At 37.8% G+C, this 25,374-nt stretch overlaps 1 protein-coding gene across 1 annotated transcript in view; it reads left to right on the top strand.

Moving 5' to 3' along the window:
* The window catches only part of LOC134674494 (ceramide synthase 6-like), a 34,451-nt gene extending 10,059 nt beyond the window's left edge, over positions 1-24,392 (top strand). Inside the window, exons 4-8 of the mRNA XM_063532594.1 lie at positions 15,357-15,578; positions 16,715-16,833; positions 18,003-18,147; positions 18,798-18,877; positions 19,293-24,392. Coding sequence (XP_063388664.1) covers positions 15,357-15,578; positions 16,715-16,833; positions 18,003-18,147; positions 18,798-18,877; positions 19,293-19,299 — 573 coding nt within the window. The 3' untranslated portion in view covers positions 19,300-24,392. The remainder of the gene's footprint in view (positions 1-15,356; positions 15,579-16,714; positions 16,834-18,002; positions 18,148-18,797; positions 18,878-19,292) is intronic.
* The last annotated feature ends 982 nt before the right edge of the window (positions 24,393-25,374 follow it).

Below are 25,374 nucleotides of genomic sequence, written 5' to 3'. Positions count from 1 at the left end.
GTCAGTGAATTAAATTTCACCCTGTATACTTCGGCATACTTAAATATTTATATTATTTCGAGATTTTTTTTTGTTGTTTTTTAACTAAGACTTCGCCTTTCCGTTCCATTGTAATTCTAAAACAGAGCATTTGTCCCCTGGGAAGGGCTTTTAGCACAAACAATTATCTTAATTAATAAAAAGTGACGTCAATACATGTCTCCGCCCTCCTTTTAAAAGGGGGCGTCGGCTCAATCTTAGGTAAATATTTTGCTTTCAATTATATAAACAGAATAGATAGGTAATCAATCAATAGTAGTCGTTACTATGTACAAAATTTTCAACAAAAGCTATGTTTGACAGTGCAAGGTTGTTCCGCCAGTACAGTCAGCAGCAGAAGTTGCTAAGCGCGCCAGGTGTTCAAAATGATCTTGACGCGACTTTATTGTTAAGAGAATAAGAGCGTGTCAAGGTAATTTTGAACACCTCGCCCGCTTAGCAACTTCTGCAGCTGACTGTACGCATGGTGCCGATGCCGCATTTACAAAAATAAACTAACCCCCTGTGTGTGGTCCCGTGTGTGGCCCACACTAGCGTCTTTTGAGCGTTGGCGTCTAAGCGCTACGGAAAATGGCATCCCTGCGCAGTGGCGCCAAAGTTGCGTCGAGCAACAGCCAGAGAGTGTGGGAAACCTTACGGCATCACTTTTTTTCGGACCATACTATCCTCGTAAGGCCCAAGGTCCTACCTATGGAACTTATTCAGTTCGATGAAATTTAAATCATATCCAATTGGAACTGAGTTGCATTTGTTTTTCGTTCAATTTTTAAACAAAGCAAAATCAATTCTATTTCTTACAGTATAGGTTCAAAATACAGTGGCAATTTTTGGATTATTCATTTGTATGGCTGGGCCTTACTAGGCTATAATTGTGATGGTAGACAAAGTTTACGATACTTCTTATCGTTACACAATACTTTATTGTACTTTGTACTCTTCTAAACAATGATCGTTATCAAAACAGTGAGTCCATCTCAAAATACACGCAACATTTACAAAAAACAAACATTTTTATCAGAAATGGAATAAAAAAAGTAGTTGGAGCGAATTTTTTTACTGTGTTTTTACCTTTTTACGGCGGCCTTGCGCTAGTTTTACGATAGTGTGGCAATGTTCTAAAAAATACGTTTTGTTTAGGTAGATTTCGTAGTGAAATCTTCGACAAAAAAATAAACAATTGTTTGCCACCGATATCGTATAAAAAAATACAATTTATATTGTAAACATCCTCAAATTCGTCGAGTAGATTTTATAAGTTGCTTTACCTATACTTACTTACTTGGTTGGCGCGGTGACCCAAAATGAGTCTTGGCCTCCAACACAAGAGCACGCCACTTTGATCGGTCCAGAGCGGTATCCCGCCAGCTTTCGCCGAAGCCGAGCTCACGGAGATCTGCCTCCACTCTATCTGCCCAGCGGTATTTAGGACGACCAACAGGACGGTACTTTACCTATATTAAGACGAAGTTCTTAGTACATTTTCGACTTCAATAAAACGGTCCGATGACTGACAATTATCTGAAAAGTATCACTGACAGTGGGAGTTATGCCGTCTCCATATATATGGGGTATATTTACGCACGCAGACTTGAATATTACCCAACGGAGTCTGTGCGGAAAGAGAAGAGTCATGGAATGTATGGGTCCCAATACCGTAGGGTGACAAGCAAAAGTCACTAAGTATACTATCAAAAAATTAAAGTAACAATGCACTTTATTACACTTGTAGCACGGTTTATTGTCCAATAATTTCAATGGTGTTAGTTAGTGACTTTTGCTTGTCACCCGACGATGCATTCCACGACTTTTCTCTTTCCGAACAATTTTATCCGCTATTAAAAAAACATGTTATAATGTTTAGTATGTCTAATATAATAAAATACACGTTTTAAGCCTCATCGCCTCTTTAACCCTTTACCAGGCTAAGATATATATTTCCCACATACGGCACTTCAAACATGTCTTACTATTTTCGATGAGTAGGTCTGACATACACAAGGTGGACTGAAGACCTGGTGAAGGTCGCGGGAGTCCGCTGGATGCGGGTGGCGCAAGACCGGTCATTGTGGCACTCTTTGGGGTAGGCCTATGTCCAGCAGTGGACGTCCTCTGGCTGATATGATGATGATGAGGTCTGACATTCGTTTGTCATTTTTGAAATGTCAGCCTGGTAAAGGGTTAGTCTTTAAAATTCTGAACAAGAAAAAAAACCACAAAAAGATGATGTTTTAGGGTGGTTATTTCTGCCTAAATAACCGCCACTTGCATCATTGTACTAACCCGGGGCTAACCGGTTAAAACTGGAGTTGTCATGTACCATTTGACACTGGGTTAACGGATGAACCGGTTAACCCCGTTAGTGGGGTGGTAGATGGTGCAAGTGGCGCTAAGTGTGCCATGTAATGGGTTAAATCCATATCAGATAAAGATAAAGATAAAAAATAGTTTATTCAAGTAGGCATATTACAATGCGCTTATGAACGTCAAATAAACCTTTACCGGCTCCAACCGTACACCTCTGCCCCGAGAAGATTTAAATCCCCCCTCAATTGGAGGAGGGTATCCCAATATGGGACCGGCAACAAACTCGGCGGGACACATCTTTTCAAAACATTATTACATCTTATAATTAACATGCATTACGAGTAATTAAGAAAAATACAATTTAAATTACTATAGAATTCATGCAATTATACTCGGTGAGTACATAACTTTATACAAATACGTAGCTCTTTCAGAAAACATATCAAATTCTTACAAAAGGAGAAGAAATAAAATCAATAAAAGAAATGAGAATACATATTATATCGTTTGTTATGTTCAGAAGGCCTACCGCGAAGCACGTTCGACGTGTTGCCTCCCTGTCACACTTACGTACGAATTTACAAGTGGAACAGAGAGGCAACACGTCGAAGGTGGTTCGCGGTAGGCCCCCAGTTTAGACTAGAATGCTATTGACGTTAAACTAGACTAAATAATGCACAAAAGCCTAGTTCCATCGATTCTAGTTAGCAAAGTGACCTACTCATCGCTTGGGTAAATAAAAACTTGTTGTATCGGAAATGGGCAAGCGCGAGTCGGATTCGCGTTTCGAGGGTTCTGTAAATGTATATGTGACTTTATCTATGAAAAGGGACCTTATTGTCGATGGCGCTTACGCCATGATTAACGATGCTCCGAAATAAACCTTTCCAGGGTCCATGTATAAGTATAACATCTGTACTATGGTATGCAAATAAAGATCTCTTATCTCTTAAATACAATTCCGCGCTCCGCCACGCTCCGCTTCTATGGTTTGTTGTTAAAATAACATCAACTCATGGCACAAAATACTGGTTCTTTCTGTGTGCCGGTTCTATACGTAGTAATAATAGTTCAATGGTTCCTGCAGCACTATAGTTCGTGTTTTTTAGCATTAGAAAGAACTTGAAAGAAGGTAAGCGATCTTGACATGTCTTTTAATTGAAAAATGCTTTTTAAAAATCAGTAACTATTACTTATAAAATCAGAAGAATATAAATGATCGTATTAGATTCATAATTGTTACATATTCGCCGTAACTTATAATTTATAAAATGTGTTATTCAATTAAAAGACACATCAAGATTGTTTACCTTATTTCTAATGCTAAAAAAACGAACTATAGTGTGTGTAAACTTTAATAAAAGGGTTTCATTATTATCACCCTTCTGCTGCGGAACCCTAAAGCGGCTTATTTGAACACGATAACCACTAATAGTCACATTTGCATACGTATTCAGGTTAACTGTCATCGGGTTAATGACCTGTCACATGTCTAAAAGGTCATTATTTACACTGACGTAATAAAGTGCTCGTTAGAGTTGACAACTGAGAGCCTACCGCGAACCACTTTCGATGTGTTGCGTCCCTGTCATACTTACGTACGAATTTACAAGTGCGACAGAGAGGCAACACGTTGAAGGTGGTTCGCGGTAGACCCTCTGACGGCAACATACTTTGCTGTCAGAGCTGAGTTTTAAATATTTTAGGTAAATATACCCGTCTCGCTAACGGAAGCGGCTCCTAAAACTAGTGCGATAAGGACAAGGCTAAAAATCCTGCGTAAAAATCTCAAAAATCGAGGTTTCGTACTCCTCTGTTTCCTCCTCCAAAACTTAACCAATCGTAACCAAATTTGGAAATCTAAATGATTGTGAAATTATCTGTGTCGGACCGTTTTGCTTTTTTGGCTAATAATTGATATCAGTTTTGAATACTATTACGCCTCTCATTGCGGCATAGTCAATGAGGCCATTTTGGCCATTTTTGAAGAGCTCTAGCGCCTTAAAAAACAAAAATATCAAAAAAAGCTATGGTTGACACAGATATTGACAATATTAATCTGTGTTGAAAAAAATCATCGCTCTAGCATCAAAACCCAGGGAGGAAACAGTCGAGTACGTTTGTATGGAGAAATGACCACTACTGTTGGCTCTTAACTGGTTTGAGACCTTTATGTCATTGCAATAGTCTTACCCCCTTAGGGGGAAGCGGGGCAGCTTGGTACACCTTTTTTTGAAATCGATTTTAGGCCCCAAAATGAACTAAAAATACATTTTTTTTGTACTTACTAGATGACAAATTTACTAAGGTATAAAAAGTGTATCATTTTTTGTTAAATTTATGGCCAGTAAAAGAGATATATGGATTTTAACAAAAAATGGGATTTGTTCAATTGTGCCCCACCTGCAGGGCACTTTGATACATTACATGGGACACTTTGATACATCATTTTGGGGTACTTTGGCACGTGAATCAAAGTGCCCGGTAAGTGTTTCAAACTGCCCCCCAGAGCACACTTTACAGACCAACTCGGTTAGCTGACCAGTAGTAAACTTTTTCAACATTATAAAACGTCTATTAAGTGCGGTGCTATTATAACATACTACAGTTATTAAGCAGCAGCTGCATTAACACTACAAAAAACAACTTTTAATGAATTCAGTGTCAGATTTTGACAAAAAGCTACTTTGGTTGTTTTAACTTTTCTTTGTTAATTTTCTTTCTCTTTGTACGTAAAAAAACTACTACACAGTAAAAAAAATCACAACAAAAACTGGCAGGGGCACTTAGATACACTAGAGGGGCACTTTGATATGTTCAAAACTGCCCCAATCTTTATTGTACCAAAGTACCCCAATGGTCAAAAAAATTAAAAATAATTTATTAAAAATATACTATTAAGTATTACTTTAAAATAATAAGCTAACACTATTACTGAATAAACGTACTAAGTGCTCATTATGATGTTCATCCGGTAAAGTCTAAAATTTCGCACCACAACTCGATAAAAAAACACCTAATTTATTTACTATGCGACCGCGGAAACACGTTTTCAGGCACCAAGCGGCAACGGCTGTCAGGAGAGATGTGCCGAAGCTCGTACCTCACTCACACATACAAAGCCACGTTTTAGTGTTGCAAAAGGTGAACATAAGTTTTTAGTTAAGGAATTAGTGTGGGTGTTCAAAACTGCCCCTTGTGCCTATCTACCCCGCTTCCCCCTATTCATAAACGCGATACAAGCCTCAATTAGCTAATAATCGTTTGTCTTTATCTCAATGGACCTAAAGTCTGAAATATTTTTTTTTTTATCTGTCATTTTGACTTATGTGTTTGTAAGAAAGGGATAAAACATTATAGTAACAGTAAAGTTTTATGAATAAGGGGCTTATAGTGTTACGATAGCACAGTCAGCCTGAAAAGTAGCGTATCACACTATTCGCACAGAATAAATAATAGTACTAGGTACAGAAGACTCACTCTCTAACAAAACGCGTCTGTCACGATCAGCACAGATATGGCCGCTAGGTGGTGACAGCGCCACGCGCGGCTTATTGGCACACCCCAAAATTGGGGTCGAACGGATGTACTTTTAGCTACCTGTAGCAAAGCGACGAAATCGCGGAGTGAGCCACGCCTGCTATTCGTCATAATCATGACTACATAGTGCATAATTATTTTCCATCGTATTTTCTCGGAATCGTTCGTATTTGTCATGTTAAGTACTTCAGTCAACCTCAGTACTTATTGTACCTACCGAGCGAGTAGGGTTGCCAGATCGAAAGGCGCTATTATCGGGAAACAATATCAATTTTTCGGGATTTTGGGCCTTAAGTCGGGAATGTATTTTTACATTCAAATTATAGTAATTGTATTAGAAACAACGATATTTTACATTATTGGCACTATGTCAGCTCGCTCGTTCGACGACAGTTCGGAGCTTGAAATTATTGTATTATAACGTGAAGCTGTTTTTCGGGACAGTTTACACTTTGTCGGGAATCGGGAACACATGCTAAAAATCGGGAGAATCCCGGCAAATCCCGACCATCTGGCAACCCTACGCCTCTGGCCATTTCATTTTCTCAGTGCTCGCTGAGAAAATGAAATGGCTAGAAATAAATAAGTTTTTGCTGTTTACAACCGAGTGACTTGGCTCGGAGGGAGCCTGCAAAGTTCGTTGTTAAAATCAAAGAAGTCAACTAGGTTAACGTAAGTTGGTAAAATTACGCAAATCAATTTATTAAGAGTAAATAACACGCGTTTATATTGACTAAGGCATTATTTGAAAACAGATTAGTACTTGGTTAAAACAACCAAGAGCGTTTAGCAATAATTGCTTGTTTGTCAATTACAAAGCTTTATTCCGCATTCTAAATAAGTCTTTGTTGTATCCGACTGAATAAATTTTAACGAAGCCAAATTGGTACTTTGCTAGAGCTTATTTTTTTCCGTGTATAGACTGACTGAAATAGCAAGGCACGTTTGTACGTTTCCGTGAAAAGACGATGGAACATAATTATCTACATCTGTACCGTTATCTAATGGTTCCTCTACACGATGGGCCAACGCCGGCCATTCCAAGGGACGCTGCCATGCGGTAGAATGAGATAGCAATATCACTTGCTCCCTCTAACGCATAAATGCGTCCCTTGGAGTGGCCGGCGTTGGCCCATCGTGTAGAGGAGCCATAATAGCGTGGTCGGACTAACAGACAGACGCACGAGTGAAAAATATAAGGCTATAAGGGCTCCGTTTTTTCCGTTTGGGGTACGGAAGCATTATCTATGAAAATGACCTTATTGTCGATGGCGCTTACGCCGCACAGCGTCGCGCGGCATTGTATTTATATCGGGGCATCGTTAATAATGGCGTAAGCGCCATCGACAATAAGGTCCCTTTTCATAGATCACATATACCCTCTTTTTGCATTGAGGGTAAAATCTTCAGTAAACGGCCCTTCTGATTCAGACACATAAATCAAAAAGTAAAACTTCAAAAACTTCCAAATTTTATGAAATGACTCATTATAAAACCCTTTTAGAGACTGCACACCTGTACCATGCACTATACTTCGTTTTTAGTGTTCCGTACAAAACTTTGTTTACGGAACACTTATGGGATCACTTCGGTCTTGCAAATCAGTTAAATACGTTTTTCTCAGAGACCGTTTGACATAGATACCTAAAATTTGGAACAGTTATAGCAATTACCACCACTCATATTGTAAATAAGTCAAAACTGCTTATTTCTTATTAAAGGGGGAAATTTAGGGGGTTGAGAGGGGTAGGCTGAAACTTTTTTCATTTGTAAGAATCGTGTGGGGTACCATTAGACCGCTTGCAAAAAATTTAGTCGATGGACTGATTTTGACTTCATTTTAGACTGCAATAGTTTCGTCAAAAAATGCATTTAAAGTTGCAAGTTTTCATACAAAAATTTTCACCTTTGTCCTGGCGATTTTCGCGAAAACTATAGCTAACAGGCAGCTGACCAGTCAATACCCAACTTAAAGAAGCATGGAGACGGCGGGAAAATTATCAGCTTAACTTTATCTTTATTAGTTTTTCAACTGCAGCTTGACCTTTGGTTGCTTAGGGCTAGCTAACTGATGCTTACACTGGTCAATTCATATTAGGCGAGAAACATCCTTAGTTAAAACTTTGGCATTGAAATTTATGACTTATTTCTTTGACACAAAGTTTAATTCTGCTTGCTTATTTTTGTGGGATATTTAATTTTATCTCAATAGCCTACTATAAGTATGAGAGAGATCTACAAAATACGACCTTATTGTATTGCAAATAAGTTTCAATTTCGAACGGGCTTTCCAACCAATGGACTAGGCAACTCAAAAATCTGAAAAATTCAAATTAAGAATTCCGTTCTTGACTGTCGTTGTGTTTTTTTTTCCACAATAGGACACATAGAGTTAGTAAGGCGTATAGAGATAATAAAGTCATTTAATGTTTATGAACAGCTTTGGCCTCATGTATAGATTTTATTGAGAGTATCTGATTCGTCGAAACAATATACACAATATTCCTTTTCATTAAGTACCATTACATTTCTGTATTAATTGTATAATTATAATAACTATTAATTATATTCAGAACTTATGTATATTTTTGAACGGATCGGTGAGCAACAAGATTCAGGGCTATAAGCGCGAAAATAGAAGTTCGCAAATTGCGAGCATTTTTCTCTGTCGCTCTAATTACGCCTTCATTGGAGTAAAAGAGAAAGATCCCCGCAAATTGCGAATTTCGGTTTTCGCGGTAGCCCCTCAGTCCTGTTACGAGAAAATAATTTTGGAAGGCATTAATAGTATATGACAGTTAAATATCACAATTTTTAGAAACAAAGGTAAAATTGACGAAATATTTAAAGTAAGCCGATCTTGTTTTTTAGCAGTTCTAAATAATATTAAAGTCTATATATATATGGCATAGAACTAGAAACTAAATCAAATAAAAAATAATAATGAGTTCTAAATTCAAATTGAAGGAGTATACATTTAAGGTATTATAGGCCAAGCGCGCACCACGATATTAATTTTTGCGACACGATTTTAGAATCGCGCTGTAATATATCGCCATAGATTTATAAGGCGTAGATTCCTAGTTCGTACACCCCCAGTGAAGCCATTTCAAGTGCGACGTCACGTGTCACGTCACACTCGTATCATCGTATTCGAACGGCCCTCGCAGTACTCAAAGTCAAATCGGTATGTGTACACCTCCCGTTTAAAATTCAAAAACTACAGGAAAGATGGTTGTTTGTACAGTGAATGGGTGTCACAACACATCATATAATAAAAACAAACCGCCTGATATTGCATTTCACGCGTAAGTATCGAGATTAATGTGATATTTTTACATAATCGTAAATACAAAAATCCAAATTTTCGTCAGCCGCCATTTCTTCTAAATGTTGTCAGTGTAGTGAATATTTTTTCCTCCAAATGGGACATGGCGTCTACATTCTAAAATAAATACGCTCAATTAAATTTCATTGTATAATTATAGAAAATTATAATTAAGTTAATTATTTAGGTAAGTATTTACTTTTTTCTTATTTTTATTTTGTGTCATGTTCGTTTCAATTTTCTGACTGATCGGAATGACGCAATATGGAAACATTGGAAATGGACTAAACACAGTCGAATATGCTCTGTCCTATTTAAATTTATTCTTATTATTTTATGCACATTTGTTAAATAAATAAAAATAGTAAAAACGTATCAGCTATTTATTTAATCCTTATTTCACAAAATGCAACAAATCCCGAAATAAACAAAAAGCTTTTGCTACAAAATCGAATCTACACACTTCCAAATTATTAATAACCAAGTGTGGATGTTGTTAAAATTCCTCTACTTTGAGAGAAGTAAATGAATACTGGCAACATATTTTGTATATATGTGTGTGTTTGCTGAGCGTAAAACACGAGCGTTCCACGCACACATCGATCGTGTTTCGGCTTCACTTTTGGCAGGTTAGCCGTATGGGGACTATCTGTCTATGCGTTATTAGTTTAAGTATATCGCAGAAAATTCACTGCGCGCACTGCGATGAAAAAGTCGACGATTTGTTCATTCTCAACATGGATTTCGTACCAGTCGCTTGTCATGAAACGTGTCTTTAATATGCGATTGCTGTATGACTTTGAGCATTTATAACACAATGGTGATCCCCGTCTATTTCCATAATTAAATGGTCAACATCTAGCGTCTTATTTTGAGACTCCATTGGAGATGCAGGTGCCGAGATGTTGGGGTTTGGAGAGCGAAATGCCGACTGAGGTCCGGCCGGGGTGCGATTTTATTATCATAGTGCGCGCGGGGCCATACAACTCCGCATGCTGCAATCACTTTGCGACAATCGCGTCGCGACAATCGCGGAAAAATGTGATAAATCACAATTTTAAAATCGCTGCGATTTTTTGTCGCATATGCGCGCACTAACATATAAACACATACGTTGCATTTCTGCGACAAAATTATAGCAGGACAAAAAATCGTGGTGCGCGCTTGGCCTTACTCTAAATTATTATAATACATCAAGCATTCGCGAGATGCTCGACTTCGGTATTCAAACACAAAGCAATAGTACAAGAATCTAACTAAATGCAAAGGCCGAAGGAGCGATTCGAAGATCCGAAGCGTCCGACAGACGCGCGCCTCCCGTAACTTTTCCAAGTATTTTTAAGTACAAGTGTCTAAGTCGCAAGATCCAAAGGCTGAAGTCGCATTGGGCCGAAAGCCCGAAGCATCCAGGAGGTCAGTTCTAAACACAGGTAATTAATACAAGTGTCTAAATGCGAAGGCCGGAGGCCGAGCTCCGCGTAGGGCCGAAGGCCCGAAGCCTGCAAGATGTCAGTGGTTAAACACAGAACTGACAGCCTGGACGCTTCGGGCCTTCGGCCCTACGCGGAGCTCGGCCTTCGGCCTTCGCATTTAGATACTTATACTATTGTTCTGTGTTTAAGTACTAACATCCTGGACGCTTCGGGCCTTCGGCCCTACGCGGAGCTCGGCCTTCGGCTTCCGCATTTAGACACTTGTACTATTGTTCTGTGTTAAAGCACTGACATCCTGGACGCTTCGGGCCTTCGGGCTACGCGGAGGTCGGCCTTTGGCCTTCATATTTAGACACTTGTACTATTGCTCTGTGCTAAAGCGATGACATTTTGCTAAAGCTCGGCCTTCGGCCTTCGCACTTAGACACTTTGTACTATTGTTCTGTGTTTGTAGTTGAATACGGTATCCTAAAAACAGGCAAACAACCCCTGTAAAATGTAACGATGCGAGCGGTACGGCTACCATCAGTTTGGCATTGACATAAACGCTACCGTGGGCGTGAACGTAATTTACTTTCTATGCATCTCGCTCGTACTGACATATTAGTGCGAAAGAGATATACCTATAGGAAGTAAATTACGTTCACGATATCGTTTATGTCAATGCCAAACTGATGGTAGCCGTACGGAACACTAAATGCCTCGAGCTATCTCGGACTTGGCCAAATTATTTTTTTTTAGCATTATAAATAAGGTAAACAATCTTGATGTGTCTTTTTATTGGAAAACACATTTTAAAAATAAGTTACGGCAAACATGTAACAATTATGAATCTAATACGATCATTTATATTCTTCTGCTTTCATAAGTAATAGTGACTGATTTTTAAAAAGCGTATTTCAATTAAAAGACATGTCAATATCGCTTACCTTCTTGCAAGTTCTTTCTAATGCTAGAAAAAAATTAACTATAAAGACGCATAGTCGCAAAATCGATTGGCATCTAATCTACACATGACTCACTGCCAGGGAACACCGGTTGTATGACCACTCCTGATTCATCATGTAAACAGAATACTAAGACAACAACAGATAACACGTAATAGACTAGTTTGAGTTGTTACTCGTATTGAAGCCATTAATAGATAAGCCGAACATATGGACGCAGCATGGGTCTTATATAAATTGAAGATTCAATTTATTATGTCTAATATTCCGTTATAAATATATGTAGCTAGTAACTAAGGCAACATCATACTTAAGTTTTTCCGACATTAGATTTAGACAATTGTAGCTGCACTGCACCCAATTCTATGTAAACATCATTTTGCTTTTGTAAGAAATATGAAGAATACATAGCGGTAAACTAATTATAATTAATAAACGTAATACAATAGTGCGATAACGCGGCAAGTATTATACCTCGATTTTTAGCATTAGGTAGGTAGAAAGGGTTTTGCAGAAGTTTCACTTAAGCATGAAGATTTGATTGGACACCTACACATTATTTGCTTTAACGTTTTAGGGTCTCCCCAAATATATCGACGCGCATTCGGCAAAAGCCGATAGGAAAAAGCTTTATGTCCACGCAATAAGAGCGAAGAAGCCGACGACGCGTCGGCCGGCGCCGGCCGATGCGAGCCGAGCCGAACGACGACTTTTTCGCTCTTATTGCGCGGACATAAAGCTTTTTCCTATCGGCTTTTGCCGAATGCGCGTCGATATATTTGGGGAGACCCTTATGAATTTTATCCATAAAGTGCCTGATTCTTAAGGAGCCCACTGATTAACAGTCCGCCGGAAGGTATCGGCCTGTCAGTTGTTCGGAACTGTCAAAATTTTGTTCTAACTGACAGGCCCTTTAACCTTATGCTTACGTACTTCTGCGAAGTAGTCTAGCAGTTAGCTCTTATCATAAAAAGAACGAGTTGTAAATAGAGTAAGATCAAGAAAAGTCTGCAGCGATTTTGATAGGCCACGGCCGCAGTACAAGTGTTATTCTAAACGTTAGACATCTATGAAATTATGACGTATGAATAACACTTGCACAGCGTGGGCTATCAAAATCGCTGCAGACCTTTCTTGGTCTAACTACACGTCAGTTCACTCTATTTTTAGTCACAAGTTTAGTGTAGAGCTATTGTTATCAAGTGTCAATAAGCAGTAAGGTGTATTCGGGTAATAACGAATGTCGGATAATTCCGAAATTCAGATGAAAATCACCCTTAATTCCATCATAATAAAAGTCTCTTTTCGGAACTATCCGACAGTTTTCGACATTCGGAATTACCCGAGTAAACCTTATTGATTTACGCTAATCGGATCAAACTTTACAACGTCAACAATGTCAACATGTCGGCACGCGGTCAGTTTGTTTACTTTGTTTACATTCCGTTCTTGACCTTTGCTAATGCCGGTTCGTAAACAAATGTTGCTTGCCATCCGTCCGGGTTTCCCCGGATTTTTCCTAGTTTGGAGGCCGTCCAAGGGGGTTTTCAAAAAGTATCTAGGGAAAACCCGAACACTTTTTATCTGAGGAAACACCTTATCGAATTTAATTATTTACCGGCATTATTGTGTATAAATATAGGTAAAAACCGTATAATTACACGTCCGGGGAAAAAATGCGATTTACACCAAATGTCCGGTTTTTTTTTAAGTCTTTGTCCGGGTTCGGCGAATTTAGAGATGGCAGCCCTAGACTCATGTCTGAGCGGCTACCGCGAAAACCGAAATTCACAAATTGCGGGGATCTTTCTCTTTTACTCCAATGAAAGCGTAATTAGAGTGAGAGAGAAAAATCCCCGCAATTTGCGAACTTCGATTTTAGCGGTTACAGCCCTGATTCCGCAATTTCACAACTAACCTGCATTTGGGGTAAGGGGCTGTCCATAAATTTTTACGTTATCGATTTTTGACCCTAAAATCATCAAAAAATCATGCTTCGAATGACCCCGTTTCCTCCTACGTCATGCTACCATCATCCGATGTCCAGACTCCCCCCCCCCCAATTTGAAATGACGTAATTTATGAATAGCCCCTAAGCGGAACTATGATTCAAATTATTCAAAGTATACGGTAAAATACGTAAGTGCGAAGTGGGTGGAGAAATAATGAAATAATGTGTGATCAGCGCTGACGACTATTACATCATAGTCGCTTCTAAAAAACTATAATTCTTAACTATATCAGCTACCTCTAACTATATCAGCTATCTCAGAAGCGCTGGTGGCCTAGCGGTGAGAGCGTGCGACTTGCAATCTGGAGGTCGCGGGTTCAAACCCCGGCTCGTACCAATGAGTTTTTCGGAACTTATGTACGAAATATCATTTGATATTTACCAGTCGCTTTTCGGTGAAGGAAAACATCGTGAGGAAACCGGACTAATCCCAATAAGGCCTAGTTTACCCTCTGGGTTGGAAGGTCAGACGGCAGTCGCTTTCGTAAAAACTAGTGCCTACGTCAAATCATGGGATTAGTTGTCAAGCGGACCCCAGGCTCTCATGAGCCGTGGCGAAATGCCGGGATAACGCGAGGAAGAAGAAGAAGAAGATCAGCTACCTCTAAATTACGGTCCGCGGGCCGGATCCGGCCCGGAAGTCTGCTGATTTGGCCCGAGAAACATGTCAAATTCCACACAATTCGGCCCGAGAATGTTGGCCTGTGGAGTGTGGAGGCCTGGCTTTGGCTCGGGTCAAAAAGTTTGAAGACCTCTGATCTAGCTGAATAATAGGGTAACTGCTATAGTTTGAAGACCTCTGAACTAGCTGAATAATAGGGTAACTGCTATAGTTTGAAGACCTCTGAACTAGCTGAATAATAGGGTAACTGCTATAGTTTGAAGACCTCTGAACTAGCTGAATAATAGGGTAACTGCTATAGTTTGAAGACCTCTGAACTAGCTGAATAATAGGGTAACTGCTATAGTTTGAAGACCTCTGAACTAGCTGAATAATAGGGTAACTGCTATAGTTTGAAGACCTCTGAACTAGCTGAATAATAGGGTAACTGCTATAGTTTGAAGACCTCTGAACTAGCTGAATAATAGGGTAACTGCTATAGTTATTGGCCCCTCCATAGAAATTGGCCACTCTTAACAATAAGACTTCTATTGCCTTGTTTCTTTCTGCCTTACTATGGGGTGCCAATTACTATGGAAGGCCAATAGCAGTCACTCTATTCTATACTTTAGTAGGTTAAACTAATACTCAATAAACGGTTCTCTAAAATAAGTCAGGGGCCCTTATTTTGTATAAATATTGCCTTATTATCACTGAATGGTTAATCTTTATTAGTCATAAATGTGTTAGAAATGATGCAAAATTGAACCCTATCACTTTGAAACAAAGTTCAAAATCATGTGGGAAATATATTCCCTCTTCCTTATAAAAACTTAAAATAGGGTTAAAGAGGTCAATTATTGGCGAAAACCGACATGCCACGTCACAGGCATAGCCTAGTGTGGGGCCACAGGATATTGACAGTTGTTAACAAGGTTTTTTATTTCAAATAAATATTAAGGTGACATTCAATTTCCAACGACAGCTGCACTACTGTTCATTTTACTATGGAAATTGACAATGACAGTGACGCGTTCAGTACCGGTAGTGCAGCTGCGGTTAGAAATGGAATGTTACCATTATTCTTATTCTTATACAGCTTACTATAATATAGTGCTAAAACTGTCAGTAACACTAAGCTCTTTCGTTCCAGGGTCTAACGAACGACGTGTGGTGGTACTACATGATTTCCTCAGCCTTCTACTGGTCGCTCACCATATCGCAGTTCCACGACGTGAAACGGAAGGATTTCTGGCAGATGTTCGTCCATCACCTGGCCACCATCATGCTGTTATCATTCAGCTGGATCTGCAATCTGCACAGGATAGGGACGCTAGTCCTGTTGGTGCATGATTGTGCCGATATATTTGTTGAAGTAAGTATTTTATAGATGCAGCAGATGTTCGTCCATCACCTAGCCACCATCATGCTGTTATCATTCAGCTGGATCTGCAATCTGCACAGGATAGGGACGCTAGTCCTGTTGGTGCATGATTGTGCCGATATATTTGTTGAAGTAAGTATTTTATAGATGCAGCAGATGTTCGTCCATCACCTAGCCACCATCATGCTGTTATCATTCAGCTGGATCTGCAATCTGCACAGGATAGGGACGCTAGTTCTGTTGGTGCATGATTGTGCCGATATATTTGTTGAAGTAAGTATTTTATAGACTTCTGGCAGATGTTTGTCCATCAACTGGCCACCATCATGCTGTTGTCCTTCAGCTGGATCCGCAATCTGCACAGGATAGGGACGCTAGTTCTGTTGGTGCACGATTGTGCTGATATATTGGTTGTGTTGAGGGTAATTGAGCTTACTGTGGGTTAAGTAAATTTGTGTAATAATATCCTATAATATTTAATTATCAAAAAACTTTAAACTTTACCAGCGCGGAAACAGAGATAAAATTTACTTTTACCTACTGGCGATTTTCAAAAAGCCTCCTCGAGATGGTAAGATGAAAAAAAAAGAAATAAAAAAATAATGATAACAAGAATCACAAGAAATGAAGATAAATGTGACGTTCCCTATTTTGTTAGGTATCTTAAATATGTTATTTGTTTGTGTATGCATGAAATCCCCAGCCATCATTTGGCTAGCATGTAGCTTTTTGTATAATAAGGCGACACAGGCACTTACACAGGATCTGTACGTTTAAAGTCTGCTGATCATAAGATGTCTACTTTAAGGTGGTTCAGTTTCCTACAAATAACAATTGCGTTGTATTAAGTAATTACACATACACACTATTACTACATAAATATGGGCGCATCTATCTACTTTCGAATGTTAAAAAAAAATGTTTTATTTTTTATCAATGCAATACCAAAATAACGTTTTTTGCGTGATTTCTGTATAAAACAAAGTTTTACTATTAATTTAGCGCAAATAAACATTCGAAAGTAGATAGATGCGCACATATTTATGTAGTAATGTGTAATTACTTAATATAACGCATTTTTTTTGTATGGAAAGCGAACCACATTAATTTAACCACATCATTTTCAGGCGGTGAAGGCCACCAAATACGCGAACTATCAGAGGACGTGCGACACGCTGTTTCTGGGGCTCATCGTCACCTGGATCACCACGAGGATCTTCATCTACCCCTACTACATTATCTGGAGGTAAGTGGGCACCCCACTTCCCACTTAAGATCGGTGCCGTCATATAGCGGCCGTCTCCATACTAAATAATACGGCTAAATATGGATGTCGTAGTATTTGTATGGAGACGACCGCTATATGACGGCACCGCTATCCTAGGAAACTAGACCATTACTGTTAAGCCCGAAAGTTTACAACGTAATTTTTCATATGGGGAATTATCTATAAAAAGGAACCTTATTGTTGATGGTGCTTACGCCGCACAGGGTTGCGCGGCATTGTATTTATATCGGAACGTCGTTAATAATGGCGTAAGCGCCATCGACAATAAGGTCCCTTTTCATAGATAACGTCACATATAAGTAGATTCATCTGGGCAAAGCTGACCTTACACAGTTTGAATCGCAACGGAATTCACCATCGGAATTAAGGTCCTTAATTCTGATGAGCATTGCATTTATTTAACCCGTTACCAGGCTAAGGGATATATATTTCCCACATACGGCACTTCAAACATGTGTTGTATTTTCAATCAGTAAGACTGACATTCGATTGTCATAACTGTCAGGCTGGTAAAGGGTTGCAAAATGAGGTAAAACAGGCGCTGTTGAGCTGTGGCCATGGCCACGCATGCTTTAACATTAATAAAATATACTTGACTGATGACTGCATACTCGTATTTCTCAACAGTCAAATAATAGATTAGATTTATTTATTTCATAATATGAAATTACAATATAAATAATTTTAACTAATCTATACGAATTTATATTATGATCGGCAGGTAGGAAAATAACAATTGATTATAGTTATACAAATGTCAAGCAATAGGTACACAAAATACACAATAAGGTTGCGTTGTTTTATCGCAGAATTCCCATGGCCACCTCCTGCGTCCATTATCAGATCAACTCGATGGTACCATAATATTGCATTTTCATCCAACTTACATAATATATCGTCGGGTGACAAGCAAAAGTCACTAACACTATTGAAATTATTGGTCAATGAACCGTGTTACAAGTGTAATAAAGTGCATTGTTACTTTAATTTTTTGATAGTACTTAGTGACTTTTGCTTGTCACCCGACGATATATCATGTGACGTTTCAGCTCAATCGAATAACGGGAAATGGATCTAATTTGCAAGATTTGACATAAAAGCTGATAAACAATAATGTATGATTTCAGCACGCTTATTCGAGCGCCGATGCTCCTACCCATGTTCCCGGCCTACTATATCTTCAACTCGCTGCTCTGCCTACTGCTGGTGCTGCACGTGGTGTGGACGTGGCTTATACTGCAGATCGCATACAAGGCCATATATGCTGGAAAGGTAAGCTATTGTGACAAAAAAAATATTTTTTGTAGGGCAACTAAGAGAACATCGCCGAGTGAATTTGCTAAGCGTTATTTTATGACAGCAAATACTAATTGTTGAAATTTATTTAGTCACGTGAAACTTAAATGTATGGATCAAACTTTTCACCCGTTGCCATAGTTACTTTCTCTTGGGTCGTTCTGCAAATCCTGGTTTCAATGGCTGGTGGTAAATTGGTTTCTGGTGGTTGGGTATTTCAATTTTATTTTGTGACAGTTATAGGCCCCTTTTCATGGGCCATGTACTAAGCATGTTAGTATCACGTGGTACAACAGTTCTTATAACAAACTGCTACTATTGTTCCCTGGCCAGGGTTCGGAACCGGTTTTTATTTAAATCCAAAAGGAAAACCTATACTTTTAATTATTTTATGATCTTTACGTCGAACTGAATCATGTATTTATGTAACAAATTCGTATTATTAGATTGTCCTATTACAAATTAAATAATAAATCAAAAAACGAAAAAAAACGTAATAATACCGGTATTTATTGTATAAAGAAAAAACCGGTTCCGAGTCTTGCCCCTGGCTGATAATAGGATAGGATAACAGCAATACATAGTTGATCGACACAAATGCATTTAAATAAAATAATGATTTTCAGATGGACGGCGACATCCGCAGCAGTTCAGATGAGCTGAGCGACAGTTCCAACCGCTCCAACGGGACGGCGCGACCACACAAGTAATACACACATACACAATTACACATTTTGTTATTCTTATTATTATTTAAATTAGAAGTATTAGAACAAATAGTCAGTTTATGATTATTAAACACTAGAAAGGCTTTGGGCACTTTAAACATCAATTTTTGATTTACCAATTACCTTCTTTTAAGTATAAAAACTAGCTTTATTTCATATTTTTACCCGACTGCGTCAGAAGGAGGGTAATTTTTTCAAACGTATGGACGTACCATTTCATTAACACGCCCTACAGCCTAAATGGTTGGACGGTTTTTGAAATGAGGTATCGTTGGAAAAGGGGGTGGGGAATGTCTTTTTTTAATAAACTCAGAAATTATTTTACTTCAACCACATTTTTATATTTTTATTAAAAAAAATAAGCAACTAAGTAACACAATCTTATCTTTTCAGAGACTAATAATCCGAGGAACGCGCTGCAAACCAGGAAACACTGGACTGAATATTGTGTACAGTTTCATTTCACTCCTATTATATTAAGTACTGGCCTTGCCGCTCATTTACTTGTAAATCTATTTAGATTTCAAACCGGCAATCTATTCAAAAACTTTTGAAAAAACGCTTCCACCTGTATTAAGTTACATTTCATTAAATAGGCCTGTGCTAGAATAAATGCGTTCAGCTAAGTGGAATAAATCAAATAAATAAAAGGTACTGCCTTTAAGGCAGTGATTCAATTTTCCAAAGTTCCACCTAAATGCTGGTGGGAAACGTGTTAAAAATAGTATGAAAGTATTGAAAAAATGATTCGATTAATCGTTAAACCTGTTATTTACAACAGAAAAATAGAATAATTAGAAGATTTGAAACATCGATTAGTTTGCTTTCAATTCTCATTACAAATTAGAAGTACCTATTAAAAGAGTAAGCAATATTCCACTACAAATGCTTCCTTATTACAACATTTTTTGCCTCGGCTTTAACTATTTTATTGCTAAATGTAATATTTTGCGACACACATCTACTTATATTGCAGAGATGCATAAAAATAATTTGTAATACCTACTACAACTAAATGTTGTATGTATAGAAAATTATGTGCACTAATAGAACATTGTCACAATGACAAGTATAATAGTTATTTTGTAACATTCTACGTTCTTTATAGAGAACGTTTTCTCGTGTCTTTCCAGATGAATGAGATAAGTTATTATAGAACCATTATGATGAAATTTAACCCTTTGAACGCCACGCCTAGTGCGGCGCGTGATTGTGAACCTTGTCGGAATGCACGAAGGTTGACATTGGGCTGGCCGCGCGCGTCAGTTGACGTCTTTGACGATCAAAGTGTTAATAAAAGAGATAACTGAAACTATCAATACTATTCGTAAAATAACTACAAGACCACGGTTCTTTATGTACCAGTTTTGGATGCTTTTAAACCACTCCGTAGACACTTCCACGATTTTTTTAAACATGTACCGATTTAGTCTAAAAATGGTTTTCGAAATGAATTTTTAGGACACGTAGTGTATACTTGAGAGTATAGTTTTGTACAGTTATGGAATTGCATTTTTGAAAGCGACTTTTCACAATTGACAGTGACTATGTAACCCTTTACCAGGCTGACAGTTCAAAAATGACAATCGCATGTCAGTCTTACTGATCAAATATAGAAATTTGAAGTGCCCTATGTGGGAAATATATATCCCATGGCCTGGTAAAAGGTTAATGAAACGCGTGCGACAAAGATAAGTAATATTAAGTCGTGCGACATGTTATATAGGTATGCTCCTGTTTAGCTGTACGTGTATTTATATTCTTTTTTTTATGTTGTCTTTAAGTAGTAGGCGTAGTAGCGTATTTAAAAATGCAATTTCGTCTACTAAATATACCAAATGTAAGAGCTAACTATATTTAACGCGGCTGGGACCATTTAGTCGGTTTTAGTTGTTCTACTTATATGTGACGTTTTCAACCAAAAGGTGCCACATTTTCGGTTGTTGATAAGGTTGATTTTAAAGTTGAAGCTATATGGAAATAGCGCCTTATTGACAACCGACAATAAGTACCCTTTTATTTGAAAATAGCACATAAGTAGGGTCTACAATAGAAGTTATATTAACGTCCAGCAGATTGATTACGCATAGGTACACTTAACCCTTTACAAGGCTGACATTTCAAAATTGACAATCGAGAATAGAACACATGTTTGAAGTGCCGTATGTGGGAAATATATATCCCTTAGCATGGTAAAGGGTTAAATAGTCGTAAACTGTTAAAACAAATGCCTCTGAAATGTTATACATATAATATCGTTGAAATACTTCTATTGTGGTCCTGTCAGATTTGCTCCTAGACTAGTGTTATAATTATAATTTCCAAATAATACGTAAATTTGTATAAAGAATAGGCGACTTTTACGTGGTATCATAAGGTTAGTAAAACTAGTATTTTCTCCATTATCCACATTTTTGAATTCTGTTCGGTATACATATAGTCCATATATAACATTTTTAATTAACCGTTTGAACGCCACACCTATCGTGCGCAGCGCGACATCGTGATACTTGTCGGAATGCACGAAGCGAAGTTTGATATTGGCCTGTAACCGCGCGCATCAGAGGGCCTACCGCGAACCACGTTCGTCGTGTTGCCTCCCTGTCACACTTACGTACGAACAAGTGTGACAGAGAGGCAACACGTGGAACGTGGTTCGCGGTAGGCCGTCAGTTGACGTCTTTAGCGATCAAAAAGTTAATGGTTTTTTTAAGAGCTAAATATCCTTTAATTGTATTCATCAATACAAAATTATTTACGGTTTTAATTAAGCCTTATTAAGGAAGAGGGAATATATTTCCCACATAATTTTGGACTTTTAAAGTGGCAGGGTTCAATTTTGCATAATTTCTGACACCCTTATGCCTTAGATTGGATGGTTTATTTTATGAAAGACAGTTAATTATATATTATTTAAAGGGTTAAAAGACGTTTAGCTCAAAAAGCGATAATGATACCACGATAAACGTAGCCTTAATAAAACAACACAGTATTGTAAGTGTGCGAAATGAGATTAATTTATTATATTTTAATACTATCTCTACTATTGATATTACATTTTGATAACCACTCGACTATAACATGAAAATTTATATGTACTTATATATTTACCTATACTATACATAGAAAGTTAAAAAAATGACCAGAGGGTCGAAAAAAATATCGAACTCACTATAACCAAAGAGTTATTCATTGTAGAAAAGGGGAAAGTCTAATAAGAACAATAATGGCTCGAGTTTGACAGCAAGCCTAGGTGGCGCTATATATCTTGTGGTAACTGAATTGCCGAATGTCGACTTTTGACAGAGTTAGCATAATGTAAATGTATAGAGCCTTACAGCGACGTTTACTGTCAAAGTTTTCGTAGCGCTACGCTCGTAGCCGATCCCAGTGTTTTCCCGCTTTGTAGAGGAAAGCGACTTCGAACAGAGAACCCGCCGAGTTTCCGGCACTCGAATGTGTTAAATGTCACATTCGAAGTAAGTTTATTTCTAAGATATCACACATTGTACTTGTACAATTGGGTTATTTGCGGATGGTCTAGAACGCAAAATGACTAGTGTAATATTTTGTCTATATCGCAATTAGTCTACATCGCAAACGATCTAGAACGCAAAATGCCCACATTATTTTTTCCGTTTTATCTTAACTTTATAGCGATGTCGACGGAGCCCCGCTACCGCTATTCTGTGCTGTTTGGCCTTCGGCCATTTGAAGATACCTAACGAACCTAACCTACCTATGTAAAAATGTGGTGATATAAAAAGTGGGCATTTTGCGTTATAGACCGTTTGCGATGTAGACTAATTGCGATACAGACAAAATATTACACCCTTCCACACATCGATTGAAACCACTTTTCTACCCTACCCACATATGTATTACCTAACCCTTTGCCTATTTACTTATGATTGTTTTAATGTAATAAATTTTTGTTATATGAAAAATATTACACTAGTCATTTTGCGTCCTAGACCGTCCGCGATTGACCCGTACAATTGATGATATTTTTTGCTATAACAGTGAGATCTAAAATAATATCACTACTTATACCTACTCACTTTACATCCTGTGTTAAATTTTTTGATGAATCTTGCTTTGAACTATTTACGTTCGAAACATACTATTCATACATATTAGTATTAGATGTTGTACCTATTTATACATATACATATGTACAGTCAAATTTTTGTCTAAAATTGATAAAATTTTCTACTATTGTTTTAAGTAATTTGTAGATATTGTATCAAAATTGCATGGAACGATATTTTCGTGTATTTTTATACAGTATGTGTCTGACCATGGGGCTTTAATTCCAGGGCTTGATTTTGCTCGCTAAACTGAGCTACTTTTACTATGGGACCAACCCTAAAATCGGGGATTTTTTTGGCTTTTCCATAGAAAACGTCGACATCTGATCAGCCAAAATATATGAAAAAAGTAAAAAAAAAAATCGGGATTTCAGGGTTGGTGCCATAATAACAGTAGCTCAGTTTAGCGAGTAGAATCGAGCCCTGGATTTAAAGCCCGATGCGATGGTCAGTAACACCCTGTATGTTTTGGCAATGATCACGAACAAAAAACATTGTTTATTTCATTTGAATTAGAATTTACATTTTTATTTTCATTTGAACTTTTAAGAGCATTTTAGTTTACATGAGTAACATTGTCTATTTATTTTTAATTTGATATTTAAACTGCAAACCTAATTCAAGACCAAAAAAAGTAAGAAATGTTGCCACTTTTTTACTAGCGCGTCTTGTATTTATGTAAAAATAAGTAAATAAAAGTACTTTTTTCAATCGTAGGAGTAAAATTACTAATAAATAAATTATCTTAGCGTGATTATTTTAAGGAATTTACTAATTTACAAACAAATTATTGCAGTGGCAACATTGTCTTACTTTTTTGGTCTTGAATTACGTTTTGCAGTATACAGCATTATTTTTCTTGGGTATAACTGTATATAAAATAATTAGGTAATTATACTAATTATGGAAAACAAGCAGATACGTTTGAGAGCTTGTTTTTTGTTTCTTATTATTTACAACATACAATAAATTAAAGTACGGTCACAAAAGATGTCGCATATCGGCACTACATTGCAAAAAAACTTGTGACCATCACAAATACAGATATGTAGTTTTAGTTAGAATCCCTTTAGTTCCACGGACGCGATATCGGGTCAGCAATGACAGACAAAATTCAACTCTAAAATTAAAACCTTAAGGTCGTTTTTTCGCTGGCAGTTTCTGGAACTCGAGGGATTGGTGTGTCCGAGTTGTTAAAATTTAGAAATTCACAAAATATTGGTTTGACCCTGATCCTGTAGATCAGCGGTCGGCAAGCTTTTAGCAGCCAAGGGCCACATAAAAGTTAACGAAGATGACGCGGGCCGCACTTTGGTAATATTTGTGACTTTAGCAAGCATTGTCATTCTTCAGTATTACATACAAAATATCCAGGGAGGCTCGCGGGCCGCAAGCGAGAGGTTGGCGGGCCGCATGCGGCCCGCGGGCCGCAGGTTGCCGACCGCTGCTGTAGATAGTTGACTAATACATTCCAGAGATTACGGGTCGCCAACATTGATATTTATATTCTAAAAGAAACACCTGACTACCGATGGACCTTATGTTTATTGCAATAAGGTTTATTTTCAGGTAATCGTGTGGACGATGGTTCATGTTAATTTCATATTCATATTTAGGTACTGATATTTATTACTTTTAATAAGCATTTGGTATCTGCGGAATCTTAAAAAAGATCGTCCTTTATTAGTACGGAAAAGAGAATTACTAGTTACTCTTAAAACCTCCTAAGTCCCAATGTCCATTGAAAAGGACAAATTAAAGTTGAATATTGAATATCTACGAAAGGTTCAAAATTCTAAAATGGGTGTATTCCCATTTGTCCCCGCCGGACACAAATGGGATTAGGCGCTGCATATAAATAATTTATATTTTGTTCCCGCCTCTTGTATCGCGGCGGTTACGTGTGGCGGGGACAAATGGGAATATACCCATAAATGAATTGGGCTTAAGTAAAGGTATGGAATTATGACTTACGTTCAGTTTTAAACAAATTATTCTTGTTGAAACTTATGTTAGTGTTGTTATAAATGTGTTGAAACGGATGTATGTAATTAACTTACTGTTCGGCCGTTACCATGTTATCTGAAGCTATTAAATTAAATTATGTATAATATTGTGAATAGAATATGAGTTATTTAGCTTTTTTAACGCCGACTTGTTGCGATAACTTGCCATGCAAATATGAACGCTATTTTATAGTGCGAAGGTTGTTTTGGCGATGGACTGTGAAGGAATTTGATTTATGTACAATTTAGTCTAATTCCCATTTGTCTCGGCTGAACACAGATGTGAATAGGTGCGTTCATATGAATCATTCCTATCTCATGTGTGGCAGCGGTTACGTGGAGTGGTGTATTCCCATTTGACCCCGCCGGGCACAGATG

This window comes from Cydia fagiglandana, chromosome 20 (genome assembly GCF_963556715.1).
Source record: "Cydia fagiglandana chromosome 20, ilCydFagi1.1, whole genome shotgun sequence".
NCBI lineage: Eukaryota > Metazoa > Arthropoda > Insecta > Lepidoptera > Tortricidae > Cydia > Cydia fagiglandana.
This window is presented reverse-complemented; position numbering and strand designations above follow the sequence as displayed.